The 17,332-nt window shown below is 39.9% G+C and overlaps 1 protein-coding gene across 1 annotated transcript; it reads left to right on the top strand.

Moving 5' to 3' along the window:
• The first annotated feature begins 3,576 nt into the window (after nt 1–3,576).
• LOC311288152 (uncharacterized protein) lies at nt 3,577–15,326 on the top strand. Its single transcript, XM_084405399.1, has 6 exons — nt 3,577–3,766; nt 5,405–5,592; nt 6,197–6,442; nt 8,976–9,103; nt 9,391–9,460; nt 14,537–15,326. Exons 1-6 carry the CDS (start codon nt 3,685–3,687, stop codon nt 14,681–14,683), a joined length of 861 nt encoding a protein of 286 aa, XP_084261525.1. The 5' UTR covers nt 3,577–3,684; the 3' UTR covers nt 14,684–15,326.
• The last annotated feature ends 2,006 nt before the right edge of the window (nt 15,327–17,332 follow it).

Raw genomic sequence — 17,332 nt, 5'->3', positions numbered from 1 at the left:
CAAAGTATTAAACTTCATGGGTGCGTAACTTCTCCCGTCCAGCGTTTGTTCTATGACATCATGCAGATTTCAAAGCAATCATAGGCCCAATTCATTAAAGTTATCTTAAGAAAAAAAATCTTAAATAATAAATTGTAATTGTGCAATTCTTGAAGTATTTTTTTACAGCAGTGTATTACAACAATTTCAATACAGACCAATTTTGTAAGGCATATTTGAAAGAAGTTATTATAAAGTAAATTAGAACAGTTTTTAAATTCTTTTTATTATTTACATTTTTGAATTCTTACATTTTGTCTGAAGAACAATCTTAAGAAAAAAGATAACATTCTTAGTCATGGTAAAACGGCAAATCTTTTCTTCCACATTTTTACTTAAAATATGAGTTTAATGGATTATCGATTATCAGGGCGAATTTTTTTTTCCTTTCATGCTGATTTTAGGTATTTTTTGTAATACAAAACTTTTTTTAAAGGGGTGGTATAACGCCCCTTTTTACAAGATGTAAAATAAGTCTCTGATGTGTATGTGAAGTTTTAGCTCAAAATACCCCACAGATCATTTTTGTGGCAAAAACACGTCGTTTTGTGTGTGTCCCTTTAAATGCAAATGAGCTGCTGCTCCCGGCACAGAGGGCGGAGCTTCAAGAGCTTGCGTGTTAGCAGGCAGCTTGCAGACACGCACAGAATATATTTCCCTTTGCTTTGAACTTTGAGCGTCGTAACTTTGCAGATGTTGTTTATGCTCAAACACCGACATTACACACTAATTAAAGTTAAAAAAGTTTAATACTTTTTTGAGTTAGAAAATAAGAGTTGTATTTTTACTCCATCCCAAGATTTGCATATTCACCTGGTAAATAAAACAAGTGAACACCTTGCAAACCACATATCATCATACAGACATGCACAAAAACATTTAAAACTACATATGTACAGCGGGGGAAATAAGTATTGAACACGTCATAATTTTTCTCAGTAAATATATTTCCAAAGGTGCTATTGACATGAAATTTTCACCAGATGTTGGTAACAACCCAAGTAAGCCATACATACAAAGAAACAAACCAAAATAAGTTCAGAAATTAAGTTATGTGTAATAATGTGAAATGACACAGGGAAAAAGTATTGAACACATGAAGAAAGGGAGGCGCAAAAAGGCATGGAAAGCCAAGACAACTGCTGAAAACTTACAGTAATTAAAAAGCAATCCAGCCCTCTGTCAGTGGAAATTAATAACAGCTGGTTCAGTCCCAAATGATGGCCTACAAAAAGGTCTCATTGCCAAGGTGTCACACAAGACACATCTCATGATGGGTAAAAGCAAAGAGCTGTCTCAAGACCTTCGCAACCTAATTGTTGCAAAACATAATGATGGCATTGGTTATAGGCGCCATTCTAAGCTTCTGAATGGTCCAGTGAGCACTTTTGGGGCCATAATACGGAAGTGGAAAGACAATAATTTCACCATAAATTTGCCTCGACCAGGTGCTCCTCACAAGATTTCTGATAGAGGAGTGAAAAGAATAATCAGAAGAGTTGTCCAAGAGCCAAGGATCACTTGTGGAGAGCTTCAAAAAGACCTGCAGATAGCAGGTACTGTTGTCTCAAAGAAAACAGTAAGTAATGCACTCCACCGCCATGGCCTGTATGCACGCTCACCACGCAAGACTCCATTACTGAAAAAAAAAGCATGTTGAAGCTCATTTAAAGTTTGCTGCACAACATTTGGAAAAGCCAGTGAAATACTGGGAGAATATAGTGTGGTCACATGAGAGCAAAATTGAACTGTTTGGATGCCATAATACACACCATATTTGGAGGAGAAATGGCAGTGCACATTACCCTAAAAACACCATACAACTTGGTGTTGGCTCTTGGACAACTCTTCTGATTATTCTTTTCACTCCTCTATCAGAAATCTTGTGAGGAGCACCTGGTCGAGGCAAATTTATGGTGAAATTATTGTCTTTCCACTTCCGTATTATGGCCCCAAAAGTGCTCACTGGACCATTCAGAAGCTTAGAATGGCGCCTATAATCAATGCCATCATTATGTTTTGCAACAATTAGGTTGCGAAGGTCTTGAGACAGCTCTTTGCTTTTACCCATCATGAGATGTGTCTTGTGTGACACCTTGGCAATGAGACCTTTTTGTAGGCCATCATTTGGGACTGAACCAGCTGTTATTAATTTCCACTGACAGAGGGCTGGATTGCTTTTTAATTACTGTAAGTTTTCAGCAGTTGTCTTGGCTTTCCATGCCTTTTTGCGCCTCCCTTTCTTCATGTGTTCAATACTTTTTCCCTGTGTCATTTCACATTATTACACATAACTTAATTTCTGAACTTATTTTGGTTTGTTTCTTTGTATGTATGGCTTACTTGGGTTGTTACCAACATCTGGTGAAAATTTCATGTCAATAGCACCTTTGGAAATATATTTACTGAGAAAAATGATGACGTGTTCAACACTTATTTCCCCCGCTGTATATCTCTTATCTAATGCAACTTACAAAATGTTCTTTAGCTGTGTCTGCATCTGAAGATTAGTTAGGATGTTGCTGTTTGCACATCATGTGAGGAGGAAAAGTAAAGTTCTTTGCCCTGCTATAGGAGCTATTGAAGGTGTGACATTAAGCATTGACTGACTGCACGTAGGATCGTGTCTGTCTGAGAAAAGGTCTGACTTAGTGGATGTTCAGCTGGGTGAATCTGGTTCATTTGTGGGCGCAAATGGCAGGAAGTTGCCAAGTGTGACTAGAGGTTTTTTTTTTTGCTTACTGTGTGGGTGAAAAGAGTTGAGAATGATGAGGCAAAGAACTTTGTTTCCTCACTTGGATCAACAGAGGTTTTTGATCAAACTTTCATCCAGGCATTAATGCTTGCCAGACATGCAGTGATTCATGAGGATACCTGGTTGTTAGAGGGATGAAATAATATAATTACTTGAGTGTATCTTCATAATAACGATGTAAGAGGTGATGAATACTGATTTGATGTAAAGGGAGAATAAAAGCGGTCTATGTACTGAGCCCTGTGGCACTCCAGTGGGTATTTACTGTGGGGATCATGGCAGCAACTTTTGCATGGGCAAGCACCAGTCATATTGTATTTAGAAAATGTCAAAATCAGGTGTTGTTTTCTATTTTCATTCCATTTTAAATTTGTAATTTCATATGTTTTAGTTTTGGGATTTATTTTTGATTTGATTTATTGTTTTAGAATACCTCTGTTACATCTTCCTGTATGTTTTGATTTTCAAAATATATGTGAGGTTCCATTTTGAGCATTATATTCCATTTTAGGCTCTTTGTACTCCACAAAATGTGACCCACAAATGAGCATGAACCCTGAAGCAAAACATCTCAAATGACTAGCGCAGTGGGAGGCTGCTCATAAAACACTTCCACACAATCAAACGCACACACATACACACACACACACACACACGCTGGCAGGCATCTTGTCTGAAATCTCTTGGATCAAATCATTCTTGAATGCTAAGCAGCGCAGTCTGTTGTTTTGTTGTCCATGTTGCTAAGCGACCATCAGCAAGTCAAAGGCTGAGAGAAAAGACAAATCCCGAAAGAGAATGAGACGTGGTGGAGACTAGGAAATTGAGAGTTTTTAAGAACCAATCTCTGGTGCTTCTGTGGACCAAGGTTCAGTGTTTGTGAAGGCAAAATGTGGGACACAAGGTCTCTCGAGAAGATGGTGAACAGGACGACTCTGAGCACACAGAGAGTGCTCCACACACACATTCTGGGTGAGTTTAGCCTTAATACCACACAAACATCCTCTCTCTTCAAGCCTTCATTAGCGCATACCAGGTCACATATAGGCTAGGTTCCTCTCCAGAAAGTGTAATCTGAATTCATGCTGAAGGGCAGAACAGAACATTCTCTGCCTCAGACAACCAGAGTAAAACTCACAGCAATCAGTGCCATCAACCTCCACACGTCCAGCCTAATGACTCTGGCATTTACTACCGCAGTGTCTGCTACCGGACTTTTGTCCAACAAACAGAGAAATGTAGGAAGAGAGGTCAAAAATTATACACAAGTTCATCCACAAAAGAATGAATATGTGTTTGAGAGAAACAAAAATATATACTTGCTTAAAAGTTGCTCTTTCAGAACTTCAGGTAACGTTAGCCTATATTTCACCGAAAGTCTTGTTGGTCCAAACCTGTATTACTTGCAACAAAGTCATACAGTTTTGAAACGACACAAGGATGAGTAGCCTAAATTATGACAGAATTTAGATTTTTGGGTGAACTATGTTTCATGTGTATTATTAGATGTTTCTCCTGAAATTTCTTACACTTGACACACGGGCGCAACAAAACGACAAATGCAAATCCAGCATGCCACATCCAGTGTGGACATGTACAAGAAACAGAAATACAAGAACAAAGGCCATAACAATCCTTCGTACATGAACCTACTTCTGATACGAAGGACTGTTACGATCTGCGTTTCTTGTATTTGTTCTATTGCGCTTCCTTTCTCTCCCTTTTCTTTCTTGTTTTGTCTGATTTCAGGTTGTCCAATGGTTGTCCAATGATGTTTGTCCAATGGTTGTCCAATGATTGTACAGGTTGTCCAATGATGGTGTGTACGATCGTCATTGGTTGTCCAGTCGAGGCGAGGCGAGTTGCTTTGCCGTGGACAGCTTCTAGCGACAATGGTTGTGTCTGGTTTAGACACGGTGTTGAGGTCCTTGCACACTAAGTCTGAAATTCTCGTCCGAAATTTTTCGGCACGTTTACATACTGCCTTCGAAACTTTTGTCTGTCAAAAAAAATTTGGATAGGGATCAAATTTTGCATTCGTAGCAAGCATTTCAAGAGGTGTTTTGACAATTCAGAGCCACTGAATGACGAAAATGAAAAAACGCATACGAAAATGTAGGATAAATAAAAAGTAGACACAAATAAAACAACTGTTGACATTAAGAATAGAACTGTAAATGAACATGGGCAACATTTCTCAAATACTTTAGTATTGGAAGAATTTAATTTGAGATATTTGGAAAAAGCACTTTACATTACAGACTTGGGTCTCTTGGCGAATCTGAGCACAGTTTGAGATGTTTCTCTTCTGAAACTCTAGAAAGATTCTTGTGGCTCTTTTTCCACTGGAGGAACATGTGGAAAGACTTAAACCAAAGTTTTCATTTGCTCTCTATTAAGTGTCCAGGATAAACGAGTGAGATTTTAGAGAGAAACATTTATGGTTTTTATTTCCTATATGTGCATCTGAGACACTTCCTTATGAAGCATGCATAAGATCTTCCGTTTATAATACATATTTAAAAGCCATATGTGATTTCTATGCGATTGTAATCAGTTGCCACCTGTTGCAACCACTGACTCTCATGCTAAAGCCACTTCTTCTTTCAGAACTAGGAGAACGGTTGTGTCCGTGGTCATCTCCCAAAGCTAGAACAGACAACCACCTAAAATTGCCCCCAAACTTGGTCAATTCCCAACCTGCGATTGGACGGGAACAGCCTGACGCCCCCGTCGTGGAGGATTTTAAGCAGTTGGCAGAGGAGGAGAAACGTGCTGCCCTTAAACTCCAAGAGGAGGTGAATGTTTGTAATCCTCAAGTGAACCATGTCGAAAAAGTAATTAATACAGACATATTAGACTGTAACGCTGTGTCTCCTGGAATTCAGAAAGCCATATTTCAGTCTCCAGGGAAGCAGTCTGGAGAGATTTTATTAGGACTTGATTAAAACTTTCTGATAAAAAGACTCAGCTTCTAATTCAACTTCTTTTCCCCCGTCCAACAGCAGCATAATCCTCGCTGCATCCGAGTGTCAGATTTAACGAATGATCCGGTTTCGACTCCAATGCCAGTAGCAGTCAAATCTTCGCCATTGTGTCAGAGAAATGAGAAGAGCTTTTGTAATAGGGTGTAATTGCTTGTGTAATTGCTCTCCAGGGAAAGCAAGCAGCAGCCAAACCCAAAGATGACTCTCCTCTTCATAAGCCCAGTACAGTTGCCCTGCCAACTCTGATCATCCATCCATTTCTTCCTCTCCCTCCCTATCTCCTTGTGTTCTCTCTACCTCTCCATCTCCCACTTTTCGCATTCACCCCAACACCTTCATCATCTGTCCTTCATCCTTCTCTGTCCTCCTCATCCGTTTTCATCCCTTTATTTCATCTCTTTCGCGTCTTCCCCAGAGTCTGCAGGCCCAGTTTCGGGAGGCCCTGCGAGCGAGGGACAGGCTGGAGGCTGAAATGAGGCGAGAGCTTCAGGTCGAGCTTCAGGCCCAGTTCAGAGCTCGTTGTGAGGGCCTGAAGGCTCGGATGGAGGAAGAGAAGGTCCAGGCCGTAGGGGAAGCCTGTAGGAAGCTGCGAGAACAGCTGAACAAAGAGGCGGAGGAGACCAGAGAGACAATAATACAAACCGTACGAGAAGAGACTCAGGTGTGTGTGTCTGTGGTCTTGTTTATCTTGATCTTTATTATTAGATGTTTGGTTCCCACAATAATAAACCAGATAAACCTACAGTACATTGTGGTGAGGTCAGCTTCATAAGAGCACTAAATAATGTCTTGTTTGGTGTGTAAACATGTCAGAACATGTCTGTTACGTTTTAGTGGCAATGAAGTGCTGGAGTCGGGACGACAAAACACGGAGGACTTATTTGTCCCTCGAGATTTTCCTATGGGTTTTTATAATGGGGTTTTTCAAATTATAAGTAAAATAAGGTCTGTAGTAAACATACTAAAGAAAATTATTGGGCAATGTACAATTAGTTGATTTATTTTGCAATAATGTCCGGCTGACTATATTATCATGCTTGTGCAGAAACGCAGCTACTATACAAATAAATATGTGGACATGAAATACTGATTTTTTGTGGCTGTTTTGTCTAATCATTTTTTAATTACAGTCCTCAAAACAATTGGTTTAGCAACCAGATGAAACCTGTAACAATATTATATTAAATTGAGATGCATGGTGCCAGTTGCATCAAACAGACTATGAGCTAATCACAGAACATTTTACGGAGCTAATATTAAAGGGCTGAAAATGTTCTGAAATTGAATTAGGCAAGAGAAGTAGGCAAATAGTTGGTTTGCCAGGTAAAGATAACTGCAAAACGTCATACTTAACCAAAAAACTGTACTAGTCATAAACCATACACAATGAAGAATTTTACACAATTCCCAATGAAATCAAATTTTAATTATTATAAATGGCTCTGTCAGGGTTGGTAGAGTATAATCCAGTCAGAAGCATGGATAAACACAAGAGAAATTACTAAAATAGACTGAACTCTAGGAACAAAGAATAACTACACACTTTCAACATAACGTTAACAGAACAAGGAACTGAGAAAAAAAGGGATAATTCCTGCTACAGACTGTGTGATTTGGGAAATCCTATAAGATCATTATAGATCACAGTTGTACGACATGGATCTAATAAACTTGGGTACGACATGCATGTAGACTATATGAGGATGACACCTATTGAATCGTAGGCTACGACGCAAGTTAATATAGAAGAATAAAACGTCATCATCAGCATGCACTAGTGGTGAACAAATAGAGCAAGGTGAATCGCACTTTGGCAATTGTGGATTCTATGTGCGCTGAAAAAAGAGGAGGAAGCAAAAGAGGAGAATATGGACGTGGTCATGTCTAGGGAAAAGAAGCCAACTTGTAAATGGAGCTTGAGGTAAATAGTTTTAAGTTTTAGTGCATGTCGCATGTGCATTTTTATTGGCTAGTCAGTAGATGTAGGTCGTAGCAGCAAACACACGGTGAGACGATCATGCTAAGTTACTGACACTGTCAGAAAATTATCGTAGGCTATCTTTGGTCGCAAGACCGTGACAACGGCCATCTTTGAACCTCTCTCACTGTTCGATGTAGAACCACCGTTTAGGAGCCACTACCACAGAAATGAATCGCCACGATAGGTCTTCTTTCATTTGACAGCCCAAAATCATACAAAGTGTACGGGGCATTAAATACACAAGGAAAATAATCAACAGAACAGGGAACAGGTGTGTAACTTGTAACCATGGAAACAACCAAGGAACTAGAGCTCAGGAAAACGGGAACAGGGAAAACCAAACTAAAACACAATGAAACTAAACAACCCTTACAGACAAGACAACAAATAGCTGTACAGTGAAAATTTCCATCTTGGGGTTAAGGTTAGGGTACCCTGGAAATCCAGAGTTCTTGCGAGAGCACACGTTGAATTTGCTCAGCGAGTCAGTCTGGCGTCGCGTAATGATGCTCATTAACTATGCCCTTGTATCCGAGCTGCACCAATCACATCGGGTTATCTGATGTAGGCGGGCCAGAGGCTAAACAGATGACGACAGCGCTGTGACGTCGAAGTCATTAGTAAACATTGTAAGATGGCTATGGATGAACACCAGTTGTTTGAAACGGCTTTGGCCGCTACAATGAACGAGTTAGACTTCTATCTAAAAGAGGAACAGAAGACGGCGCTCGACTCGTTCCTTTGCAAGAAGGGCGTTTTTGCTTTTTTGCCGACCGGATACGGCAAGAGTCTAATCTACCAGTTATCTCCGCTGGTAGCTAAGCGTATGGGGCTTGATGTGATTGGTCGTAGTGTTATTCAATTGAGCGCAGTGAGATTTTCAAATGCATGCTTGGTGCCGCCCCTCGAGCTGGGCGATTTTTATTAGTCGGCGCCAGACCATTAATCTTTCAGATTTAGGTCTTGATTTCCAGGCTAGGGTGAGGGTTCTCTTGTAGTCAAATCAGACAAATCAAGAAAAGTGCTAGATTTGTTTAATAATTTGCTACCATTAACAACTGATTATAATGCAATTACTGATTAACTGATTTACTACTGATTGATATACTACTATATGAGCCAACCAAATCTGCACAGTTTAAAGTCTGACCAATCAGAATAACGTATTATTCATAGTGAGTCATTCTGCTCATTGCCTTCCTCTGTCTGTCAGGAGTGTGTGAGGAGGTGTGTGCAGGACGCAGAGAGACGTGTTCGTGAGGAGTGTGACATGAAAGCAGAAAGAGAGAAACGGGTCCTACAGGACAGACATGAAGAAGAGATATCTGATCTACAAAACAGGCAAAAACACACATGAAACTCCCCCCCGCTCAGCCCAGATCCCTTGTTGTGATGCATCTAAGCTATTCTCTTTCTCCTTCCCACCTTCTGTAAATTTCATCAGTTTCTCTCTTTGTATCTTTCTGCCTTCTCCCTTTTCTACAGGAACCCTAGAATTTATAGATTTTGTTTCTGTCATCATCAACACTGCCTCTCCAGCACTCTTTTTTATTTATTTTTTTCTCCTCCTTGTAATAATGTTTTGAAGCGGTGCATGAGCGTGTGTGTGTGTGTGTGTTGGTTTGCAGGCTCCAGCAGCTGCGAGACAGTCTGGATCAGGCCTGCAGGGAGAGCATTCAGTACGAAGCAGAGTTTAAGGTCAGCCCCTGTAATGAGGTCATCATGAATAAATGAACAGCTCTAAAACGGGACCTGCTCGAATCCAGCAGCATCTGCAACAAAACGGCAGAATAACAGAACTCTCTCTCTCTCCTCCCGAGCCAGAACCTCCTCTGACGTTTGGTTCTTGTTGACTCGTTCTCCGCCATTGACGGAATTTTCTGTCATTTATGACCACTAGTGCAAAGTTTTTGTGTGTGTTTTTAGTAAATGAGTGAGTGTTCATTGTTACAATTACACAGCAAAAGTTCAGTGACATTTTTATTTGTGCATGGTAGAAAGCAAATACTGATACTGAGATAATGACATACAATAAATATGGAAAATTTAACTACACGATTGAGGGAGCAGGCTACACCGTGAACTCCGAGAAAACGCTATGCCTGAGCAAACAGTTTGTGAATAGGCTACTACAAATGATGGCCTTGAAAGAGACTGTGAACGCATTGAATAGGATATGTTTAGTTGGTGAATAGCATAGGCTACTATTACACAGTAGCGCTAACGTTAAGCGCACCAGAATAAAATATAATTTTCAGAAATAAACAGTGTAGCTAAGATTCAGTTAACATCCACAAATGAATAAGCGCGACGATTCAGGGAGCAGACTACACAGTGAACACCAAGAAAACGCTACTAAAGCTCCGCTGCTTTCTTCGACCCTCTCTGTCTCTGGTCCTGTGCTGTGCTCACTCAGTGTCAGTGTGAGAGGGGGAGGGGCCAGCTGTGCTCTCTCAGTGTGCAGTGTGAGAGGGGGAGGGGCCAGCTGTGCTCACTCATGCTGTGTCTGAAATCGCTCCCTATCCACTATATAGTGCACTATTTAGGGTGTCGGCCATTTTGTAGTGGTGTCCGAATTCTGAGTGAACGACATCATTCCCTACATTCGTTCACTACTTTTACCCACAATCCTCTCTGAATTCGAGTGTACATCCGATGTACACTTGCTGAGACACTATTTCCCACAATCCAACACGATAAGGTGATAGAGCGCGAATGAAAAATAAACAACAATGTCACCATGGCAACGGTGCACGCGAGTTAGAAAACAATCATTTATAAGACCAGACGCCTGGTTATTTATTTATATATATACCGTTATATCTATATTTGAATAAACAATTGTGTTGTGTAGTGTTTTGTTATCTTTTATTTTCACATATAAATGTAAAAATAAATATGACAAGCAAGTGTTTTTATTATCTTTTTTTTTTTTTTAATCAAATAACGCAATAAACGTGAAAAATACATACATACAGTTGTTACATACAATTCATACAGCCAAAAAAGGAAATATTAAAGATGGGTAGGTAATGTTTATGACGAAATTGTCCGAGCTCTCTGGCGCATGATAATTATGTCAGCGTCCGAATTCGCACACTCATTTTCGTTCACTCTTTGCTGATGTAGTGCACTCAACTGCCATTCACTGTGTAGGGATTAGTGAATGAGTGAACGAGTGAGCGGTTTCAGACACAGCTTCAGTGTCAGTGTGAGAGGGGGAGTGGCCAGCTGTGCTCACTCAGTGTCAGTGTGAGAGGGGGAGGGGCCAGCTGTGCTCACTCAGTGTCAGTGTGAGAGGGGGAGGGGCCAGCTGTGCTCAGTGTCAGTGTGAGAGGGGGAGGGGCCAGCTGTGCTCTCTCAGTGTGCAGTGTGAGAGGGGGAGGGGCCAGCTGTGCTCACTCAGTGTCAGTGTGAGAGGGGGAGGGGCTAGCTGTGCTCACTCAGTGTGCAGTGTGAGAGGGGGAGGGGCCAGCTGTGCTCTCTCAGTGTCAGTGTGAGAGGGGGAGTGGCCAGCGGCTAGAGTGGCAAAAGCCAATGTGTGCTTCTTTTACCGATATATTTAACAATATCTTTTGCATTTCTAATCCAAACAACGGCAAGTGGCACTGCACTTACTCGTGCCCGTAGCAAGACACCTGTCAAGTTTGAAATCCATCGGACTAACGGTTCGAGAGATATGCGAATAACACACACACACACACACACACACACACACACACACACAGACAGAAAGACGTTCCTGTCATTTTTAGATAGATATAATATTCAGAAGTAAACAGTGTAGCTGACTTACAGATTCAGTTAACATCCACAAATGAATAAGCGCAAGGATTCAGGGAGACGGCTACACAGTGAACTCCGAAAAAAAACGCTTCGCTTGACCAAACAGTTTGTGAACAGGCTACTACAAATGATAGCCGTGAATAAAATATAATATTCAGAAATAAACAGTGTTGCTGACTTTGTTTAGCTGACAGTGTTTATGTCAGAATGTTTATTTTTAAACCACAACCTTCTAAGTGCTTCTTTTACTGATATATTTACCGATATCTTTTGCATTTCTAATCCAAACAACGTCAAAGTTGGCACTGCACTTACTCGTGCCCGTAGCGAGACACCTGTCAAGTTTGAAATCCATCGGACTAACGGTTCGAGAGATATGCGAATAACAGACAGACAGACAGACAGACAGACATTCCTGTAATTTATAGATAGATGTTTTCTCTGTTAGACGGTAGGGGGCGCTGTTATGCATCCTCTGGAAGAGTACAGAATCTCCAGATCAAAACACAGGCGAAGAAGAAGCATAAACAAGTGCTATAGAATTGTTGCTTATGCACATAGAAAATAACGTGATCGTGAACATTAAACAGCAGATAAATCAAACTTCCTAATGTCAAACCCATGAATAGGTGCAGGACTGTGAAGCTTTGGGGGGTTGTTGGAAGCGATCTACTCCATCTATGTTTTGATATTCATTCTAAATCCGATCTGATTAGTTTTTTTTTTTTTTTTTGTTCATAATGTTGCTTTTTTATGAAACTTACTCGCATTCAAATGTCGATAAAAGCAGAATGCAATTTTTTTTTTGCAGAAGCTTTGTTCTCTGTTTTGATATACTGTATTGCATGTTCAGATATTCATACAACAAAATATTCTGGGGGCCATGAAAGTTTTGCGAAAATGATCAAAAACGCTGGGCGGTGACTTTAAGAAAAAAACACTGGCGGGGAAAGAGTTAAGCTTAGTTTGTTTCCCCCCATGAGTCTGTGCATTAGTATGGAAGCATGTTTCCTCCAAAAATGCAATTGCAATGTTGCATCTCACAATTCTGACTTTTTTCCTACAATTTTGAGATATAAACTCACAATTGCGAGAAAACAAATCAGATTTGTGAGATAAAAAGGCGCAATTAGCTTCTCTTTTTTAAAATTCCATAACAGAAGTTGTGAGATGTAAACTCAAAAAGTCAAATTTCTAGATGTAATATAAGTATTTTGATGGGGGAAAAGTCAGCATTGTGAGATGTGAACTCTCAATTGCGAATTTATAACTTTAACTACTCAGAATTCCGAGATTTAAACTAGCAAGTGAAACAAGTTTATAACTAGCAATTGTAACTTAATATAGCAATATACACTCAAAAAGACAAAAATGTGTAATTACCTTTTTCATTTATTTTTTAATTCCGTGGCGCAAACAAGCTTCCATACATTGGTGTTCCTTTCAGGCCCGGTTCTACGGGAGTGCTTGAGGATGCTAAGAGCACCATACTGTAATAATATCATATTGACAAAACAACAAATCTGTGTTTGTGCTGTGAAGAACGTCAAATGTTTCTATTTGCAATGTGTTTTTGCAGCGGTTAGTATTATGTAGCCAATCACAGACATGTTTGTTGATCTCTTGAACGCAGTGGCCAATCAGAGGTGCTTAATCAAAATCCACTCATTGGTCAAAATGCCAGAGTTCTGCACACTTGCGAATGCTCTCATTAACAATGTGCAGACACGATGCAAGTAAGAGATTAACTAAGCAGTCAGCTTCATTGATTATAACAGAACTTTGTGAGATCGCGATTAACTGAGAGTGAGACTTCCCTACTATATAGTATGCGAAAAACAGTACGCTAACTGGATGCGTCTGAAATCGCATACTCTCTTGAGTAGGTACTTCTTTTGAATAAGTAATTACTTCAAAACTGCTAAAAAAGTATGTTCTATGTAGTATGAGTGTGTGAAGTGTGAATTGCATGCCCGGTGCTATTGGCCCGAGGCTATTAGCCCGGCACGGCCCGTTTAAAGCCCTGGCCCGGCCCTGGCCCGACAGTGGAAACGCGGCTAATGTAATCCGGGTGTACTACATTCGCTATGCTGCCATTATCATGTGACCTACAGCGTCAGTTGTGTCGCTTCACTGTCATTCATTCCTCTCACTTTCGCTTCCTCTGCAAGTGACTTCACTTACTATAGGGTTAGGGTTGGATTAGGATTTGTTTTAGGGTTAGTTGCATGTAATTATGCATAATTTACTGTTATTGCTATGGTAAGTACATGTTACATATGTAGTCTGAGAGTGCAAGCCTGCAAACTCTCTCCTGTGGCCTCATGGGATAGTAAAGTGTCCATCGCATGCATGATTCAGAATCGCGCCGGAAGTAGTAGATCATCCGGTACTTTTTACTCTTTTATGAGTACTGTGAATTCAGACGTACTTCTTTTGTCACATACAGATTTTGCCCACTATATAGTAGGGAAGTATGCGATTTCGGATGCAGCCAGTAGTATTCGAAGACAGTAGGCGTAAAGCCTCCGGACGACTTCCGGCAAGATTCTTAAGTCTGCATACGATGAACACTTTACCCATGAGGCCACAGGAGAGGATTTATGAATGGCAGTGAAGCGACGCAACTGGCGCTGGTAAGTCACATGATAATGACAACATTCGTACATGTTTACTACCCATATTCCTATACATAGAACGTACTTTTTTAGCGGTCGCAAAGTGAATTCAAATTCAAATGTAATCCCTACTCAGACAGTACGCGATTCGGGATGTAGTGTGGAGAGCTTGCTTACACATTACATCTGCACTTTACTAGATCTCCCTCAGTGATTTAATTCTGGAATCAGGCCTGGTTTCCTCCCTTCCTGTCTTAATAAACAACAGTGTTGACATTTGACCTTTGGCTTGAGGACGTTTCCATCTTTGGTCATTATGAAGAATGCACCTGTTTAACTGGAATTGAATCAGCTTCTGTTCCTCTTTCAGAAGGTGCAGGCGAGCTACATGCGGTTTGTGGACCTGACCGAGTCCTCCCTCCACTCGGATTACCTGTTAAAACCCCGCAGACTGGGGAGAGAGCCAGGACTCATGGACACTGCGACACAGACCGATGAGATCACCCCTCAACCATGATCTTCTCACAGTCACACCACAGTGTCTGCCTGGGTATTTAACAGTGTCCTGCAGTGAGACGCGCTCCGTTTTAAGCATTTGTCTATCGTTTCCTAGAAACTATAGCATCATTTGTACTATATGTATTTGATGCACCACAGGTTTAAAGCTACACTGTGTAGGATTTTCTCCCATCTAGTGGTGAAATTGTTTATGACTACCAACTGAATATTACTTTCTAGCCTCTCCCATTCCGAGGGCTTTTTAACTCCTACGGTGGCCGTATTATTTCAAATCTGCCGGCAGTCGCGAGTAATCTCCCCCTCGCATTCGTCACGGTGCCACTGAGTGTAAAAACGCGAAGCTTGAATTTCCAGGTATGTCCCTCTTTGGCTAATGTATCTTCAAGATGGAGGCGCAACATGGCTGCCGCCATTCGAGCGACTCGCTCGTATGTATTCTGAATGGCAGATTCTAAGCTTACGAGAATACTTGATTAGTTGGTAGAAGTAATTACACATTAATGAGCACATATCATTTTGAAAGAACAAAGTGTTTTTTGCTAAGAATCAACTTAAAAAATTACACAGTGTAGCTTTAAGTGAACTACAAAAGCTAGTTTCAAACCTGTATGAGTTTCTTCTGTTGAGCACAAAATATATTTTGAAGAATGTTGGTAATCAGACAGACGATAGACATTAACTTTCATAGTAGGAAGTCAATGGCTACCGTCAACTGTCTGATTACCAACATTCTTCAAAATATCTTTTGCGTTCAACAGAAGAAACTCATACAGGTTTGAAACAACATGATGGTGAGTAAATAATGACAGAATTTTCAATTTTGGCTGATGTATCACTTTAAAGAAATTATGAAAACCTTTATTCACTTGCCTTAATTATTTATCATCCTTGGTCCCGAGATGGGAAACTTTACTTTTAGTTATGAAACATGTTAACTGTTGCATATTAAATAAATACCTGTAATTCTTGTAACTTCCAGTATATAAAAAGGTGTACTTTTGAAAATGAAATAGACATTTTCATATATCATATAATATTTTGAAAAAGTACAGCACATTCTCTGTTGAACTAACAGGTTTATCAGATCAAATATTGATGTATGATTATGCATATTTAATACATTAATTAGTCTTTTTTGGATTATAGAGTGATTGACACTACCAATGAACAACATATTAAATATGTAATAATTGCCTGGAGCAGCTTACATTGTTATTGTTAGTCCTATTTTATTTACATTAACACACAATGTGACTAATGTTACTCACTGAATCCAAATTACATAACATTTTCACTTGTAATTGTATGAAAAATAAAAATGCTTAATTGCCTTTTATCCTCTTTTTTTCTATGAAACTTTCTATAATGAGAAATATGCACAAATATTACAGGAAAAAAACTACAATGTAAAACGTATTGTTGCTAACTGAAGAAAATCTAAAACAAAAGTCTCCTTTTAACTAGACGTTAAAATGCCTGTTTTTGATCAACTACTCTTCTTTAAATGTCATTTATTAATGCCATTTAAAGTATTTTGATTAAATGTAACGGCACTAATATTAACATTTCATAAAATTGATGTGGCTGTCCAAAGGAGTGTGTGTGAGTGGACTGCAGTGTCATTCCTTGACCACAGGGTGTCAGTGTAGGCAAGACTTTAATCCTCCGTTCACACGCCTCGGGTCCCATCAGCAGCGCTTAGTTCATAGTACACTTTCTTAATTGTTGTTTTCAGATGTAATAGACAGGCATACAAACACAGTTAATTGCTGCTTTTTCACATACGCAGGATGCTGCAAATCATTCCAGATTCAATTGGACGGTAGAGATATTTATTAAACAAGCTCTTTATCGGATGCATATCTTACTAAGCTTGTCATTAGTGTCGTTACCACCAGCATGAAATGTTATTACATGCACCGTTACCAGCGAGTGCACCGGGGGCGCTGTGGCTCCGTAAGCCGTCGCTTCTGAATGCACAGCGGTGATCGGTGTGATCGGCTGATTCACGATCATCATATCAAACGGAAAAGAAGCAGTCATAAAATGTACGTGCTCAGAGACTATTATTATTTATTTATGGATATAGAGAATCCTTTACGTGAGCATTGGGAAATATGTTTGCATGCATGGTATATGGATGTGTTCCTGACTGATGTGATTTAATAGCACCTCTACATGCGGAAAAAACAAATCCCCCAAAGAAAAATCCGCTCTGTTAGCGCGCACTCCAGCCGGAAGATGGGATTTTTCTTATTCGAGCGCGCGCCCCCCCTCTCTCTGCCGCTATGGCAAGCCGTTTAGACTTTTATTCATTCCCAGGATATGCACTTTTGATATTAGGAACTAGATTTCTACTAGTAACAATGGCAATTTTTGACATTAGGAATTACATTTCAACTAGGTACTAACATTTTTTATTTTTGATATCAACAATGACGTCATCACTCGCAGAAATACAGATTCATCATATCAAGAATTACATTTCAACTAGTAAAAACTATAACTCTTTATATCTGTAATTATATTTTTACTAGTTATATGTCATCATAGGCTGCCATTCTAATTCAATTGTTGATATCAAGAATTGATTTCCTACTACTTCCAATATCACATTTCAGAAATACTTCTATAGAGCTGGTAAGTC

The sequence above is a fragment of the Rutilus rutilus genome (assembly GCF_951802725.1).
Source record: "Rutilus rutilus genome assembly, chromosome: 3".
Classification (NCBI taxonomy): domain Eukaryota; kingdom Metazoa; phylum Chordata; class Actinopteri; order Cypriniformes; family Leuciscidae; genus Rutilus; species Rutilus rutilus.
Note: the sequence above shows the minus strand (reverse complement) of the source record. Positions and strands in the feature narration are given on the sequence as shown.

Bases quoted from the DNA above. Each gene is read 5' to 3' on its own strand.
- LOC311288152 (XM_084405399.1), top strand. From the start codon at position 3,685: ATGTGGGACACAAGGTCTCTCGAGAAGATGGTGAACAGGACGACTCTG. The intron at 6,443-8,975 runs GTGTGTGTGTCT...TCTGTCTGTCAG, and splicing joins CCGTACGAGAAGAGACTCAG to GAGTGTGTGAGGAGGTGTGT. The intron at 9,104-9,390 runs GCAAAAACACAC...GTTGGTTTGCAG, and splicing joins ATATCTGATCTACAAAACAG to GCTCCAGCAGCTGCGAGACA.